At 45.7% G+C, this 18409-nt stretch overlaps 1 protein-coding gene across 6 annotated transcripts in view; it reads left to right on the top strand.

The window, feature by feature from the left end:
• Positions 1-18409, top strand: part of SLC22A23 (solute carrier family 22 member 23) — a 178524-nt gene that overhangs the window by 31269 nt on the left and 128846 nt on the right. For 5 of the 6 annotated variants that reach the window (XM_035030747.1, XM_035030750.1, XM_035030748.1 and 2 more), the window contains exons 2-3: positions 6902-7005; positions 12886-13040. In XM_035030747.1, coding sequence (XP_034886638.1) covers positions 6902-7005; positions 12886-13040 — 259 coding nt within the window. Of the gene's footprint in view, positions 1-6901; positions 7006-10450; positions 12047-12885; positions 13041-18409 lie in introns of those variants that run through there. The other variant, XM_035030751.1, reaches the window with a different exon arrangement.

Here is an 18409-nt window from a genome sequence, read left to right as displayed (position 1 = left end):
CTTTCAAGTGAGATTCCAAACAAGCTTCCTCCGGGCTTAAGTTTTTAGGTTGTGTTAAAATGCATATCCTTGCATGGCAAGGTGGCAAGGTTTTTTGGGTGTTATTTTTAATTGTTAATGATTTTGTCTTACCCTTACCACCACTCGTTCCACCTGCCACCGTGGGTGTGTATATTTACCTATGTTTTTTCTCTCATTATAAGGTTCATAGATTAATTGTAGAAAGTTTGAAAAAGTCAAGAAAAATAAAAAATCAAAAATAAAACTCAGTCTTGGGGTTCCTGGATAGCTCAGTTGGGTAAGCGGCCAACTCTTGCTTTTGGCTCAGATCATGATCTCAGGGTCCTGAAATCGAGCCCTGAGTCGGGCTCCATGCCCAGCAGGGAGTCTGCTTGAGATGCTGTCTCTCCCTCTCCCTCTGCCTCCTCTCTCTCTCTCTGTTAAATTAATTAATTTTTTAAAAAATCTCTCTGTAAAAATAAATAAATAAATAAAAATAAAACTCAGTTTTAATTCAACCCTCCAGAAGTAATCAATTTAAATAGTTTGGAATACCTTCTAATCATCTCTCCTATATACATAAATATCTCTTCTAGTCACTGTTGTTGTTTTTTTTAACTCTGAGGTTTTCTCATCATGAGCGTTTTTTCTTAATCATTAGTTTCCAAAGGAACTTTTGTTTTAATTGGAGTGGTAGTTGATGTACAGTGTTATGTTTCAGGAGTACAACACTGTGATACAGCAAGTCTGTACATTACTCAGTGCTCATCACTCTAAGTGCGGTTACCATCTGTCATCATACACCATTATGACAATATTTTTGGCTGTTTTCGTTATGCCATACTTTTCATTCACGTGACTTATTTATTTTCTACCTGGAAGTTTGTACCTCTTAATCCACTCACTTATTTCACCCATCCCCCACCCCTGTCCCCTCTGGCAACCACCAGTTTGTTCTCTGTATTTATGAGTCTGTTTCTGTGTGTGTTTGTTCATTCATCTGTTTTATATTTAGATTCCACATATAAGTGAAATTATATGGTATTTTTCTTTGACTTATTTCACTTGGTATGAGATCCTCCAGGTCCCTCTAAGCTGGCACAAATGGCAAGATCTCTTTTTTTTCATAGTTGGGTAATATTTCATTGTGTATATCAAAAGCAAAACTTTTAATGGCTGCATAGTATCACTAAACATTTAGTCAAGTTCCCACTTTTTATTCTTATAAGTTAACAACCAGTGAACATCATTGTACTGGGACCTCTGTGGGCATCTCTGATAATTTCCTTGGGAGAATGTTCCAAAAAAGGGAATTGCTGGGATAGAGAGTGTCCAGTGTTTGAAGTAATGTGATGTGTATTGTTAAATTGCCTTCCAAAAACACAGTGTCTAGTTTACAGTCCTAGTATAGGTCTGTACCTCTGTGTTTCTCCTACATCTTTGGGAAATTAAGAAAAAAAAAAAAATTTTTTTTTTTTTTTTTTTGAAAACAAAATACTGTGCTTTGATGTTCATTAGTGGGATTGAGTATTTCCCAAGTGGCTCTTTCAGTGGGGTGGGGGGCTTTGGGGGTGGACAAACGTGGGAAGATGAATATGTGGGGAAACTAATGGAAGTAAGGGTTATTTTAGTAAGTTTTGTTTGCAGACCCATCTCTGTGTAGACTTTCCGCCTTCTTCATGGCCATAAACCTTCCCCAGGAGAGGGGATTTATGGCAGTCCTCATTTCTCAGAAGTTTCTGCTTTTCAGTCAGATAAGAGACGCTCCTGAGAAGGCTTCTTTCTGTTGATGTTGGTTCTCATTTGCCTTCAGCTCAAAAGAAGCCTTATGCCAAAGTGGCATATTTTGGAGTGGCATATTCTGATTCCCTACAATATATTTAACAAATGTAGATCTTTATAATTTTGTTTATGGTATTTTTAGTGCATGGAAGTTTTTTTGGGTTTTTTTGTTTTGTTTTTTAAGAGAGAGGGAGCGTGTGTGAGCTGGGAGGAGGGGCAGGAGGGAGAGAGAGAGAGACTCTTAGGCAAGCTCCATGTCCAGTGTGGAACCTGACTTGGGGCTCAATCTCAAGGCCCTGAGATCATGACCTGAGCCAAAATCAAGAGTCAGACACTTAACTGACTGAGCCACCCAGGCGCCCCTAATGCATGGAAGTTTCAAATAATAAGTTAAATAAATCATTTAAGCAATAATTTACATAACTTAATAATTTAAATGAATAGTAATTAAGTAGTAAGAGTTACACTCTTACTAGATTATGAAATCTATCCGTTTTTTTCTTTAGGTAAGGAAAGGTAAGGTTAGTTTTTATCTTTAGGGATTTCATCTCCCACTTCAAAATTGGACAAGTGATCTGTTTTCTTCCAATATGTTCTTCTTTTACATTTACTTTATCACAGGATTTATTATTACTGAAAATAAGATTGTTTTCCTTATGTCCCCTTTATTTTGCATCTTCTTTAGAAATTTCATTAGTTTCCTTGATGAGTATTTTTCTACTCTGGTATGTCAAGCAGTTAGATCATTCCTTTGAAAATAGAAAAATAGTCTGCCAGATTTTCCATAACCTTTGCCTTTTTTTTTTTTTTTTGAAACAGAACATGTGCAGCTAAAATTGAGACCAGGTTTTAGGGTCGTCTGTCTCACTGTTTAGTGATGGCTGGCAAGTGTCCTGTGGCATCACCAAAGAATGTCGCTGGTCTTGGAACAATGTCAAAGAGAGCAAGCTTACTAAGATTATGAAATGGGGCCATGACTTCAACGCTTTTATGTTTGTGTTAAACTGCTGATGAAGTGTTAACATGCTTAATTAGAGGATTGTTTTCATTGTTCTGTAGGGAATGGATTTGAGGGAGGCCGGCATTAATACATGGAGACGCTGGTATTAGTTCGGGAAGAGAGGATGGCGGCATGGTCTACATCCTGTTCTCACCCTGCAAACTCCATCCCAAGGAGGTTGAGTCAGGAACTAGGGCTCAACGTGCAGATAACAGAAACTACTCTAGGTGTATTTAAGAAGATCGGGAGTGAATACAGGGAAACGGTATTCACTGAATTGCAGGAGCAGCTGTAGGCTGGGCCTCCAGAAGGTGTCCCAGAACGACTCCCTAGAACTAGCGTGCCCTGGGGGATCGTGTCACAGTGAGGAGGCCAGGGAGTCAGGAGGTCCCTGTCCAACCGCTGGCTCAGGATGACAGCTGAGCCACCTCCAGACTAAGCACTGGCAGATCTGAACAGCAAAGTGGGTGTCCCACGTATCCCTCGCCGCACACGCTTCCTAATTCAAGCCATCCCAAAACTTAGATCTAGGTTGTGCACTGGAAGTTATTTTGGGGTGTGCAGCTGATTGGCAGAACCTAAATCACATCTGAAACCTTAGCTGGAAGGGAGTCCGGAAGTGGTTTGGTTTTAGCCTTCCAGCTCCCACTGTGGGAACACGCACCACACCGGGATGATGAGGGCTTCCCTACCACGTCCATGTAAGTCAGGTTGCCCGGAGTGAAGCTGGAGTGCGGGGGTGGAGGCACGATGTGTTGGAAAGGGCGGATCCTCTGGATTTGGTGGTTGATTTGATGGTGTGCAAAGGATGGGGAGGCAAGCGTAAGGCCAGAAAAAGCCCATTGGACGTTTTAGATTTTTAAGTCTCCTGGTCCTTGCTTAGCAAAATGACCAGTGGTTCTATCTTATCAAGAGTGGTGCGAACAAATTTCAAGAGCAAGGGTGATCTCAAAGCTTCCTCATACTTCTGAAATTCTTTTGGAGCTATTACTGTGTCTGAACATACTCTGTCTTCCCAGTTCGTGTTTGTCAATAGGAGAAGTCGAAGTCCAACAGAGGGATGCCGCCGTGGTGGATTCCCCCAGCCTCACCCTCCCCACCTTCTGGAATGTGCCCCAGGGGGGTGTTACAGACAGATCCCCAGGCATGAGGAACCTTATCATGGGAAGCCTAGAGTTGGTTTGCTTGTTGACTCAGAGACGTTGTCTGTTCTTGTGCCACAGTGAGACACTGTGGAGGCACCAGCTGGCAGCCCTGTCCTGGGCCCCCGGCCCCCTCCCCCAGGCTGAAAATAGCAGTGCTTACGGACACTTCGGGCCACGTTTCCTTTCCTCGCTGGCCGTGGGAGCAGTTCTGGCTCTCTCATCTGTTTTTTATCTTTTTCCACTCCAGCATTGTTAATTGATAGAAGTTGTGTGTCGAGGTGACCACGGGATGTCTCATTAGGTAGCAAGTAAACTGAGTTGTGGCTGCCCGAGGTCGGGTATGGTCATTGCTCATGTGAGCCACAGTATCAGAGTTTCCCTCCATCTCCCTGAATGCTTTTATTAAAATCTCTTTTGTCTCCTGGCCATCTAATCTAAGCATAATGTGCTCTTTTGCATCACTTAACCTCAAATAAACTCATCAGTGGAAGTCTGGGTGGAGACCCGAGCAAGTGATTCTCTGACCCCGAGCCAGCAGCGGGTTACCTCCTCCTCAGCAGCAACCAGGGGATCAGGTCCCTCTCCTGCCAAGAATGTGTCAGGCTGGGCGCAGGACCGCGTGACGTGATTGGGATATTAATGATTCCAGGTGTTGGTGTTGTAAGCACCTCTTCTTCAGATTAGCCAGGCATGCTTAGAGATGGAGCTCTTATTCTTGGAACTGATGACTTTGTGGGCGGGGTCCTGTGCTGGGCGGAGAGGAGAGAAAGCGATCCAGAAACGGCTTCAGAATATATACACCTAGCAGGGGAACCAGCGTAGACACACGCAGTCAGTTATGATGCTCTAACTCCCATGAGAAAGCAAGACCTGCATTTCTGAAGCTGGGTTGCACCTTGAAAGGTTTTGTTGGTTTTTTTTTTTATTAAAACTATATTTACTCCTAGAAACGATATATAGGTGAATGTTGGTTTGCCCACTGACAATCTGGTCTGACAATCCTGCCTTCGAAGTACAAAATAACAGGACTGTTGTGCATGTTTCCTGCAGCGTTTGGCTGCATCCTGCTCATGGTGAGTGGGTTGAACCCCAGCCCAGGACTGCAACGCTCATTCATCGTCTTCAGAATGACAGGGAAATGGCAGGACAGGGCTGGCCACTGGTTCTCAGACTTGAGCGGGCGTCAGAATCACCTGGAAGGCTTGCAGACTGCATTCCTGTGCTTCACTCTGGGAGTTCTCACTCAGCGGGTCTGGAGTGGGGCCCAAGAATTTGTAATTCCAGCACCTTCCCGGGTGATGCCGGGGCTGCTCACTGCTGGAGCACATTTTGAGGACCACTGGAGTAGACACAGGAGAAGGTTCACCCTCTGAAGAACTCCTGTATCTGAATTATGATTCTGTGCAACCAGCAGCGCCCCGCTCCCCAAACACATGAGTAAATCTTGACGAGAACCACGCCCAAACCATCCACTGTTGACAAGGCCCCGTGCGGTCTGTGCCTCCCTTTCTTCCTGAGCCTGGCATTGGACATCACTCTGGAAGCAGATGGGTAGAGGAGTTAAGTTACTCTCCCCAGGTCTCTGGACTCTGGAAAGTCAAACATGCCTTGGGGGCATCAGTGAGCAAATGTGTGTTCCAAGGAGTCCAGGGAACAGTGTGACAGGCGGCTGCCTTCCGGCTTTGTCCAGGCCAGGTGCTTCCCTGTACCGTGGCCGGTGCAGAAGCGTGGCTTTTCCCAAAGCCTGCTGAAGTCAAGACCCACAGCTAAGGTCTCCCGGGTGGGGAGGGGAGGGGAGGGTGCAGGTGCCGTCCGGCTTACCAGAAGTTTGGAAATGGAGGGCAGGACCAGAGCTTACAATGCCCTGTAAGGATCCCCTCATTATACTTGGGTCTCAAGATGGACAGACAAGGGGGCAGGGGGGTGTATTGAGTAAGACAAAGCTAAGATCAGGTTTCACCCCAACAAATCCTGCTTCTGCTTCCAGAACTTCTGACATTTCTACCTCCCCTACCTCGTGGTGCATCTCTCCATCTCCACTGACCTGACGTTCTTTAGCAACTTCTTTGTACCTGAAGGAGGGCATCCGATGGGGTGATGTGGGGTGGGGGGCTGCAGTCTTCATGGTGTCACCAGCCGGGACCCTGCCGGTTTGCTCCCGAAGCCCGGATGTGAGCTGTTTTTGGATTTGAGCGCCATGTCCTCATAGGTCTTCCACTTGGATGCATATCACTTCCAGGGAACAAACGTGGCTCTTCTCCTGCTTCTGCAAAAGGACGACACAAACTTAGAGACTTGTTGTATTTTTTTATTAGATAATAAAACAATTGTTAAAAGAGTCTAAATGTTGTATTCACAAATCGATTGGCTTTCCCTCCAGGTGGAGCGTAGCTTTAGAAGGGAGTCAGGGGAAACCTAAGGGACATTTACAAGAGAAAAAGAAAAAAGAATGCTTTGTTAGTTGATACTTCAACATTAATTGTTAACTGTTTTTAAGACTACTTACAAAGTGTGGGGGGAGGGCTTGGGCATGGAAACACAGAAGTTGCTTTTAATTGCCTCGTGTCACGATCCCCTGTGCAGCAAGTTGGCAGGGTCTTCCCTCCTCCAGGCGAGCGACAGCTCTGTGGGTGAGAACGGGTGCTGGCCATGAGGACAGCCCGGCCTCCTCCGTCACGGTCCCTGTGGTAGCTGGGGCAGAAGAACACACGCCCCCACGTTTCCTGGGGTGCTCCTTGCAGACGTTTGTAATCTGTCCCGGACTAAAATGTTACACAGCCTTTTGTGGGCAAATTCTATTTCTCCTTGTTGGCTTTTCAGACCCACTGAAGGAAGGTCTTCATGGTGTGTGTGACTTGGTGCTATGAATGGGGTCCTGATCCTTACTGTAGTGATTGTATTACCCTTATGATGAACTACAACTGGCCTCTGTATGTGTTTCTCTCTGACTTATTTTCTATTTGCCCCTCTCTAGTGGGATCTTGTGTGTGATAATTCCTGGAAGGTCCATATCGCTAAGTTCTCCTTACTGGTTGGATTAATCTTTGGCTACCTAATAACTGGATGCATTGCTGACTGGTGAGTACCAACGTGCCCGCTGCACGAACCTTTGGAAGCCACAGCAAGCCTTTGCTGGCTAAAGAAGAGTGGTCCGTGTTAGATCACTGTTAGCGAGTCTTTTCTCTGCCCTGGTGTGGGTGTTGGCCCAGAGGGCCGAAGCCGTCACCTGGAGAATTCAGAACTAAGAGGACTGGCCGGTGCATATAACCGGCCCTTTGGAAAGGAGAATTTAAATTCATTGCAATTCTCCAGCTGCTAGAATCTAGCAACACCTGCATGCGACCCACAGCCCCATCTGCTCCTGATGTTTTTTGTTTGGTTGGGAAGAGCTTGAGGGCAGAGGTTCAAGGCTCTGTGGGCTGGGCTCTGAGGAGGTAGATCTACAAGATGCATCGAAAGATGGGGAGAGGAGAAGCTAGAGACTACCCACATGCACTGAATGGGTAGGGCTGTGCCGATGGGCACCTCAAAACACACACAGATTTCAGAGAGGCACAGTCCTATAGTTGGCTTGGCCAGGAGACGCCTCTGCAGGGCCCGTGGGTAGCTGGACCTTGGAAAGTGAACAGCATTTGGGTAACGGATGGGCACCGCAAGCAGAGAGAGGGTGGTGGCCAGAGGTGAGAATGAATATGCTTTACTTGGGTAGGTAAGGAGTTCTCAGTGCCTGGAGCAAAGTGTGTGGTTGCTGATAAAGTGATAAGGTTAGGAAGATGGAGAGGGGTAGTGAAGAGAATCATAGTTAACAGTAATGATGATGATAGCACAATATTAGCAGCTACCACTTACTGATTGATTATTGTTGCCAGGCACCGTGCTAAACATTTCCACACATTAAAATATCCCATCCTCACAGCACCCCTGGTCGGTAGGTACTATTCAGTATCTGTTTACGGCGGAAAAACAGAAGTACAGAAGTCTACGTAAAATCCCCAAGTTCACTCAGCCTTTAAATTGGAGAGCCCAGATTTGAACCGAAGCCCAGTGGCTCCAGAGCCCGCCTCTTCACGAGTGCGTGACAGCCCCGTGTGTTCACGAGGGCTGCAGGGAGCACCCACCTGAGCAGGGAGGCAAGCTCCCGATGTTGACGGGGGTTTCCAGTAACAGGGCTGCTCAGGGAGAAAGGTGTGGGGTAGCCGTCCCCCCTCTCCCACCTTGACGTTCTTTGATCTTTAAAGGAACTTTTTGCGAATAAGGACATCTTGGACCCAATGACGTCATAAGGGCCAAGAGTGATGTGGAGCAGACTCCTTACATCTGTGGCTTTGCTCTGCGTTGCCCCCGGTTCCCTGGTTAGTTGACAAAGCAGGTTGAGGCACTCCAGCAAGAGCCTGGAGGGAGGCCATGGGGCCAAAAGGGGTTCTGAAACCACTCTCAAGTTCTGGAAATTTCTTTCTAAAAGCAAGCATCTATTTGGGAGTTGCTTTGCTTTCACAAGTAAGTGATTTCCTGTGTGTTCAGAATTTGCTTAATCATCATTTGTAAATGCTTCTTAAGGACACATTCCCTGGGAGCAGTAACAAAAGCTGCCGGTGACCTCTGAAAACCTATTCCAAGGACCCCTGGAGGGTTTTTTTGGGTTTTTTTTTTTTTTTTTTTTTTGGCAGGGGACCAGGGGGTGAAGTGGCGAAGTGGGGGGAGTGTAGGGTATTTTTTAACCCAGTCCTTGAGTTTATAGGTTTTCAGAGCAAACTCTACTAATCTGAAACATACTCTAATCCCAATATTTTAACCACGAGGACTTTTGTTTCCCAGTATTCTGCACTGAAATAGGTTAGAAAGATATACTAATAGAATCCATGTCTTTCTAAAAAATACAGACTTGACCGAGGTTTGGGTGTCCTTATTTAGTGGTATCATCGGGAAAGTTAATATGGACTTCTATGAATAGATCAGTCTATAATGGCTTAAATTGTTTAGAAGGTTTTTTTTTTTTTTTTGGTGATTTCTTACTTTTTTTTTTAATTTAATTTTTTTTTTTTTTTTTTTTTGGTGGGCAGCAAAGCAAGGTTTATTGAGCGACAGCTAAGTGATAGTACAAAGCTCCCGAGGAGGGGAGGGACCCCAGGGGGTTGCCCGTGATTTCTTACTCCTTGCACGTGTCTGCTGTTTGGCACCCCGGCTCACACACCAGGCCTGGGGACAAAAGGCAGAGAGGAGTTTGGTAGTCTTCCTTGTAAGTAACCCGAGCCTGATGATGTTGCCAAGGCACACCTCTGCAGTCACTTTTGCTCGTGGTGAGCTGGCAGGGGGTGCCCGGAGAGGCAGGGCCGGCCGCTCTGTACCTGTGGTTTTTGAACATCTTGAGTGGACTTCAGTTCCAGTTTGAAAGTTTGGTGTTTTCCACCCTTTATTTATTCATTTATTTTTGGCCATTTACTCCCTGATCGAGCCATGCCCAAAGGGAAATAAGCACATTTAGAAGGAACTCCAGACTTCACAGCTGTCAGCACCCATTTCATGGCCTCATGGGGAAGTTGGTCAGGTCATCGGTTAAGGTTTCTAAGACTGATGTCAGCACATGTTGAAACTTCAGTAAGACCCTTTTTTATTTTACTTAATTTTTTAAAATGAATCTCTACACCCAACGTGGGGCTCAGACTCACGACCCTGAGATCGACAGTCACATGCTCTACCGGCTGAGCCAGCCAGGGGCCCCAGGACACTTTTTTCCTTAAAAGGTTACCGTGTTCCACCCAATCTTGTTTGGGGATCTACAGTATGTACTATCCTATAACGTGTTAGCTTAGACGTTTACGAGGGAGCAGCCCCGTCCGTGCTCTTGCTAGATGAGCTCCCTTCCCTCTATTATTGGTTCTGTTGCTGGACATTGTACTCTTCTCCCTTCAGGAGCCCTCTGCACCCTCTCCAGCTGGCCCTGGGCCCTGGCCTTTCGAGGCTGCACCAGAGGACCCCTTGCCCTCTAGCTCCAGGCTGAGGCTGGCCATGGGGAGGGAACACCAACTGGAGGTCTAAGAGAGAGAGATGAGAGTAAGGGGGGACGTTTCTGTCCCCAGCTGGGTCTCTGAAGGGCTGCCAGGGGCTGGCTGCCTTCCGTTCCGGGCCCCTCCACACCGCGCCTCTCTCTCTCTGGGTTCCAGGACCATCCTTCCCCCTTCCATTGCCAACCCCAAGGTTTCTCTCACAGCTTGCCCAGCCTTTTGCAAATAATCCCTTTACTAAAATCTTTCCAAATCACTCTTTTTGAGTGGGGCATCAGACCCTGTGTTATTTCCCTATGACTACTGTGATGAATCACCACACACTTGGTGGCTTAAATTAATTAACTTACAGTTCTGTAGTTCTCACGAGGCTAAAATCAAGGTGCAGGCAGGGTTGTATTTCCTCGCTTTTTCCAGCTTCCAGCGACTGCCCACATTCCTTGGCTCATGGCCCCTTTCCTAGCCTCAAAGCCAGCAGTGACAGTCGGGTCTGCTCATGCCGCCATCTCTCCTCCCTGCAGCCTGAAGAGGCTCTCCATGTGCTTAGATTGGATCCACCTGAATCATCACCTGGTCTCAAGGTCTTTAACCGTAATTGCATCTGCAGAGCCCCTTTCTTCCATGAAAGGTAACATATTCACAGGTTCTGAGGAGGAGGACGTGGACAACCTTGAGAACCACTGTCTCTGCCCACTTAAGATGCCACCTCTGCATTAACAGATTTTGGAGTGTGGTTTTGTATGTCATCTCTGAGGGGATTCTGCTCTGGGGGAAGCCAGCTCACACTAAAACTCCAATGATCGTAACATTTGTTAACTAAATCTTACTAAATCACCTGCACATATCCATACCTGACAGCAACCCCATTCGGTCGGCATTAACTGGCCCTTCCAGAGAAAACTCAAGGCTCGTTTGAACAACTTTAGTCTTTCCCAAGATCTTGCAGTGTGTAAGTGGCAAGCCTATATTCAAGACCGGGGTGTCTGCTTCTAAAGACCATGTTTGCCCCACAGTTCCTAAAAATAATTTTTACTTACTGATGTTAGCAACCATTTGGGAGGGAGAGATTTAGATTTAGATTTCTACAAGCTAAAAAAAAAAAATGAAGGATCTTTTCTAAAGTATCGGAACAGGGCAAACCTGGTTTGGTGGGCATCCAGGCTGTAGACGTGTAGGAAGGAATCACATGAGCTAAACCTTTATTTGCTCTGTGGCAGGCATTGTGCCTACATCCATCACCTCTCTTAATGATCTCAATAATGCTGTGAAGTCAGACAGTTATCCCCATTTTACAGACAAGGAAGGGGGAAATAACAATGGAGAAGTTAGATATCGTCTTTGTTTTCAGGAGACCAGCTAAGCCATATTATAAATTTATTTAAGTGAATTGGGTTTGGATAAAACTACCTATAGAGTACGTGACAAGGGCTTCATGACCCCAGCACCAGTCAAGGGACGTAATGCTTAAAAGCTCTGACAAGAGTTGACTCACATTGGCATTGAGTTCATCTCACTAAACCCATGTGACTAATGGGGATGGTTAGAAGCCTAAGAAATAATGAATGAAACTGTGATCTGTAGTTCCCTCCCTCAAATTTTCTCGAAATTACATCCATTTCTTTCACAGGACAAGGACATGCGTTACTAAGTATTGCTTTTTTCTTAACGGCTTTATTGAGAGATAATTTACATACCATAAAGCTTACCCATTTTAAGTGAGTAATTCAGTGAGTTTTAGTATGTAGACAGAGTTATAGAACCATCACCACACTCTAAGTTTAAAACATTTCCATCACCTTGAACGGAAATCTTGTGTTCACTTGCACTCATTCCCCATTCTTATCCCGAGCCCTAGGCCACAGATCTCCTTTCTGTTTTCATTTGTCACAAGACCGTCACAAGGTTGTCTAGACGAGTTTAAGCCAATTCAGCTACTCTTTAGGTGTTTGGGGTACCAGGTGTAGATTTTTTTTTTCCCCCCTTTGGCAGATAGTCCACTACTCCAGTTTTTCTGTGAGCTATCCTTCCAGTTCAAGCTGGGATTTATTATATTAATTTGTGTGGTGGAGAGTTTGGGTTTGTTTGTTTGTTTTTTTCCCCTAGTGAGTCGATGAAGGGAAAGATGGAAAGATACTTCCGGAAGGATGGAGAACTAGGGACTTCCTGTTCCCGGGGACCACCCCCTCTGCCCTGCCAGCCACGCCTAGAAGCACATCGCCCCCTAGTGGTCACCGATCTCGCACAGGCCCGCTCTGTAACCCGCCAACCTAGCGTGTGCGCGCAACCCTTTGCAGAAACACAGTAGGCAGGTTCTTTCCAAGCCCCTTGCTGCCTGGTGGGCTTCACTTCCAGGTCCACGCTCCTTAGTTAAAGTTCAAACTCTCTTAGTTTAGTCTGTGATACCTTAAAAAGTATTTCCCATCCTGTAGCTGAAACAGATCAGCCCCTGTCAGGTCCTGGACTCTGATAGGCTGCATGGGAGGTCAGGTAGGACTAGTTAACAGCCCAGAGAAAGGAAACGAAGTGACTTGGCTCAGTGTTTGTGTTGACTGTGGAGCCCATTCCAAAGGTCAGCAATTTCTCAAGACATTTTATGCTGGGTGTGTCAAGGTTTGTGTTTGGGGAGTTATTATTGATTTTGTTACTCTTGCCTTGAACCATCCCCCTCTACCCTCAGAAACAGACTTGCCAACAGGAACTGGGTACCTGTCTCAGTTCTACTCAGTAGCTGTTTTGACCTCCGCCCCCTTATGTACAAAGCAAGGGTTTGGGCCGAATTTCCCCAGAGGGCCTTTCTACCCTAGATTTACCAAGTTGGGTCTGGGCACCACAGAGCCTTTTAATGTAGTACTCATCCCACATCTGTGGAGCGCCAGCTGGATACTGGGGGTCAGGATCTAGCATTGCAACCCTGTTTAACGATGCTTCCTAATTTTTTTCCCCTCTCCACATGCAGGGTCGGCCGGCGGCCTGTGCTGTTGTTTTCCATCATCTTCATTCTGATCTTTGGACTAACCGTGGCGCTGTCAGTGAATGTGACAATGTTCAGCACCCTCAGGTTCTTTGAAGGATTCTGCCTGGCTGGAATAATTCTTACCTTGTATGCATTACGTAAGTAGGAGCCTTCACAACTGTCTTGAAGAAATTAGTTGGCAGTTTTGCTGCTGCCCGTGAGGGTATGGGAAGGGTGCTTGCTTGCTGGCGGTTTGGGATGGCAGTCTTTTGGAAGCACAAACTTCAGTGGCCTCGACTGTTCCCGAAAAAGTTGTCTCGGGCAGTGTCATCCAATACTCTGTCCTGATTTCCAGCTCAGGCTCAGGGCTCATTGAAGGACATGGAGGGTTTACATAATTGCTTGGAGAAATGGAGGTCTGGCCATGGCTGATATGGATGGGCTTTTGCTTTCCTCCAGAATTTTCTGGGTTGACATTCTGCACACTTCCAAATCCAGTGCATAATCGGATATTCCTGTACTTGGTTCCAGAAGAACATACCAAGTACCGCTATTGTTTGGTCTGGGCTCAGTGTTCTCATTGGCACTTTAAGAGTTTTTCTCATTTTTTTTCCTCTACGGTTGTATAGAGTCCAAAATTCCCACACTCTCCTGTGTCCACATGTGGCCTGATGTGGTCTGGATGTGAACCCTCAGTACTGGAAGCGGAAATCTCAGCATTTGTTAGCATTTGCTCTTTTTAGGGTGAAAAAAAATTTCCTCCATTGATCTAACGTGTTTGTTGACTATACTAATTCCCTTGTCAGGCATGCTTATATCTCACTTCTTTGTAGTTGGTGTTTACTAAAACAGCCACAAACTCACAGGGAGGACGAAGGTTGTAGGCCTTGATGTTTTACTTATTTTCTGGTTTTATACTTTTTAATTACCTTGTGGAAAGATGTTAGGAATAACGTAAAATGATTTATAATATATCTTGCCTGCTTCTTGCCTTCTGACAACATGGGTAGGAATCACATGTAGACAATGCCCAGTAGTTCTGATTCTCTTAGATTTGCCTATTAAAGACTCAGTAACACTTTTCGGGTAACCTGAATTTTTGTTCCTGATTGTAGAGAGTAGAAGTAGAATCAATTTGTAACATAGTTTTATTAGTCACAAAGGAGGAATGAGCATAGAGAAAGGTGTGACAGATGTGTTCTTCCAAATCTACAGTTGGCGGTTCTGTCTTCCTCTTCCAACACTGAACTGAATTGTACTTTCTTGGAAATCACCGTTTCCAGTTTATTTGCATTTATTTTGGAATCCTTGCTTCCGGCAGGAAGGGGTTCTTTAGGAATGTGTTCAAGGTCAGTGGGTCTGGGTGATGGCTGTTTGGAGGTTTTGTTTCTTGGAACAAACAACATGGGCATGGGGCTTGAACGTTCCCAGACAGAATGCAGTGCCCTTGTTTGGCCTCGCCCCCCGCCCTGTGGTCCGTGCATGCGGTCCACGCGTGCACAGGAGGAGGCTCCACCCTCTTTTCTGGAGGAGAAACCTGGCCGTGCTCTCAGACCCTCGCCTGCGCCACGCATGTGCTGGCATGGTGGGTTTTCTCAGGCAGCCGTCCTTGCGAGGCTCCTGGCTCCCCCCGGACGACGTCAGGCCAGTGCATCCTCATGGATACCATTACTGGAGACGGCTCTGCGCGTCGACAGAATAGAATAGCTCCGCTCAGGAATGGGGCAGGGAGCATTGCCTCCGCGTCCCAGCCCCAGCGCTTCTCAGACTCAGAGGCGGAATGTTGATGGAAAACCGCCTTGAAGCAAAGATGGGTACCAGTTTTATCTTGCATGCCAACCGCTAATGGTTGGCCGAGGCTGCCAGAGAACGCAGAGAACACTTCGGAGGACACTTCGGGGCTCCCTGGGGGAGAGCAACCGGAGCCCTTGGCCTCGTCTGCCTGCGATAAGGAAGGAGGGGGGAGGGCTACGCGTAGCTGGCACTTGCCATCTCTACAACTCTCCCTGAATTAAGCCAGAGCAGGGGAGAATTTCTCCTGACCTGCCTGGTTGCAGCCTCACATGGGACTGTTTCACTGATGTGGGTTGTGACATCATGCCATCGGCCCTGAAACCCATTGCTGTGTGTACTGTGAAAAATGAAGCTAAGGATGTGTTTTCACGAGATTGCATAGTGAGCGCTTTATACTAGAATGTTCTTTGTCAAAGGGTGTGCTTATCCCAGGAAACTGCTTTGCTTTGATCTTGTATGCACAGAATCACGTAACCTGGTCGTCTGCAAACTTTTTTCTGTAAAGGGCCAGATAGTAGACACTTCAGGTTTTGCAGGTCTCTGTAACAGCTGCTTGACTGCCACCATATGGCGAAAAGCAACCATAAATGATACCTAAATGAATAGGTGTAGCTGTGTTCCAATAAAACTTTACTTAACCCAAACAGAATGTAGGCCAGGTTTGACCAGTGAACCATAATGTTCAGCCACCGATGTAAGTGAGTCCCTGTCTTTCCACTGGCTTCTAAGAAGCTCAAAAGCTAAGAATCTAATCCAGCCATGTGTGTGATGAGCCTGACAAGCTGAACTTTAAATTCTGGCCTCTCTCCTAAATTCATCTAAACTTTCCTCCCTTCATTTCTCCTTTGTCCCATTTTCCTATTTCCATAATATAAGTGCTACTTTATTGCATATATTTGTGCCAGGAGCCTTACATTTTTTTCTGAAATGAAGCAGGGCATAAATAAATAATTATGTTTTCTTAACTTGGGATTACAAGTCAAACATCCTGACAAATATCATGGCAATGAAAATTTCCAAGTATCAACCAGCCGCCCACTGTTTGAGTTAATATAGCATCTGATAGAGCAAAGTTAGAATAAAGCAAAAGGATATCAGTGAGTACTTGGAGTTCATTGAGGGAATATTGAAACAATAAATTAGGGGGAGGTTGGTGATGGCAGAGGAGCTAAGATGGGCAAGGGGAATCAAAAATGAAAATGAAGTTGTGATGGGCTTTGGGGGAGGATATGGGATGTACTGGGCCGGGATAGCCCATCTCTGGCAATTTTAGGCCAAGATAGAGGCTGGTGATGAGAAGTTAAGAGGCAGGCTCCCGGTCAACAGGGCAGGCTGCGTCTGAATTTCCAAATTAGTGTGCTTGCTAGCGTTTTATACACACGTAGTACATGCTTGGGAACTTGTTTTGCTTAAAGGAAAGTATTGATAACCCCGGCCACAGGGTCAAAGTATTTATTGACTCTAAAGAAAAGTTTTTAAATTGGGGGCATTGATTATTTGGAAAATACATTTTTTTAAAAGATTTTATTTATTTATTTGAGAGAGAGAATGAGAGAGAGAGAGCATGAGAGGGGGGAGGGTCAGAGGGAGAAGCAGGCTTCCCGCCAAGCAGGGAGCCCGATGCGGGACTCGATCCAGGGACTCCAGGATCATGACCTGAGCCGAAGGCAGTCGCTTAACCAACTGAGCCACCCAGGCGCCCCGGAAAATACATTTTTAATGGTCCTGACATTTTCTCCCCCTTCAACCATACGGGTTTTTGTTGTTGTTGTTGTTTTTTAATCTCACTTAATGCATCTGCTGGAAAGCTTGTACTTTCTCAGAAGAGAACTGGGTATGATTCTTTTTTTAGTCCTGCAGGTGCTTGGCAATGGAAGTAGGGGAAGTCATGATTTGTGCAGATTTTGTTTCTTGTGTAGCTTGCCGTGAGGGTGGACTCTTCGTTTTGTGAAATGCTGCTGACTTGTGAAAGTTTTCAGCTTTATGTGCAAGGCTGCCAGAGGGCTTTTTTTTGTTGTTTTTTTTTTCCTGCTTTGGAATTTTTCTAAGGTGCATTCCAGATAAATACTTTAAACTTCCAAGTCATCAAAGGGAGCCGTGGTGGTATAATTAGGACATAAAATAGAGATTGCTGGCATCTTCCCATGAGTCTTCATATGGAAGCGGAGTGCACGCTGGCCCGAACGAGAGAGAACCAGCTAAGGTGGATGGCTTCGTGTCTGCCTGGGAGGCCACTGGGAGACACTGAAATAATTAAACACCTTCAGGCTAAATCAGTGGCTTCATTGTGTGCCTTTACCTCGGGCCGGGGGGGCGGGGGAGGAGAAGTAAAAAAGGTGGGGGAGAAAAGGTTGACTCTGCTGGGCAAGAGGCAGGGAACCACTGATGGAGAAAAGAATCAGTGGATCACATCTCCTTATTTGTTTATGAAAAGAAGTCTTATCAAAGACTAAAGAAATAGTCGCTGTGCCTTACAGGCTGACGTGATGTGTTGTGGTATGAACTCTTCTCCAGCAAGGACTCCTAACATCATAGACATGGAAACATAGTATTGTTTCAGATGTATCTTTCTTCAAAAGAAGCCTATGAGAGATTATTGCTTCTTAAGTTAATTTGGTGTTAGATGTATTAAGTCTATGGGAGAGATATTTTTTTTAATGTAAATAGTTTTTCTAGTTTCTCCCTTCATTTGATCTCTGTCTTCCCCCTTCCCATCATTGACAACCTCCCCCCACCAAAACCCCCATTTGAAATAATGAACACTACTTTTTGCTGGCAAAGACCATATCTTAGTTACTTTTGGTGGTTGAACATCACTTCTTTTTTCTGTTTTTGGACCCGACAACAGTGAACAATTTCCTTGAAAACTTCTCTCCAAGCTTCACGTTCTCATTAAGATAACCCTCCTTCAACCCAGTCAGCCTAAATAACTGGACGAATTTTACACATAATCAAGCAGTGACCAGAAATATCACAGGTGACTAAGTTCCTGGTATTTCGCAAAAGGAGAAGCGACGTCTAATTGGTAACTAGACTCGGAAAAGTCTTGAGTTTGCTCTGGGCGGGGTGATGTTCTCCCTCTCGCATGGTACTGATGGGTTTAGCCTCTCGCTGAAGTCGTTGAGTAGCTCCTAATGTGCTGGTGTAGGGTGACTCTTCCTCACTTCTGCATGGATTTCTATAATTTGACGTCTTTCTGAACTATGACTCCCTGGAACATATTTCAGCCAACTGGGCTGTTAAGCATCAAAGTCATGCTGTACATTAAAAAAAGAAAAAAAAAAAAGGATTGAGCCAGAACATGGTGAGTTGCTGAACTGTGGAATGAAGAGACCGGTGATTACCACTATCAGGTAGAAGAGACTTTCCACTGGCTTGTGGCTCACTTCTGCTGGGGAGCAAATATCTGCACTGCGTTTGGGGGAAGGGACAATTTCCCGTGAATGCGTGCTCGGTCACCGTCGCCTGTCTCTCTCCTCTCTCATCTGTCCCTGGCTTCAGATTCCTGGGCCCTCCCCAGAGCAGCACAACAGAGCCAGAAGCCTGTTCTTCTGGTGGTACCAGCTCTACGGACACGGCTTTTTTTCCACCAAGGAAGTGAGTCAGAGTTTACCAAAAGCCTATGACAAACGCTTTTTTTTTTTTTTAAAGCTTCAGAAGAATTTTAGTTTTCTCCAGGTTCAGACTAGAGTAGCTAGGAAATCAGAACAGACTAAGGTTTCTGCACCAGTCT

This window comes from Mirounga leonina, unplaced genomic scaffold, assembly GCF_011800145.1.
Source record: "Mirounga leonina isolate KUSES-001 unplaced genomic scaffold, KU_Mleo_1.0 Mir_366, whole genome shotgun sequence".
NCBI classification, from domain to species: domain Eukaryota; kingdom Metazoa; phylum Chordata; class Mammalia; order Carnivora; family Phocidae; genus Mirounga; species Mirounga leonina.
Note: the sequence above shows the minus strand (reverse complement) of the source record. Positions and strands in the feature narration are given on the sequence as shown.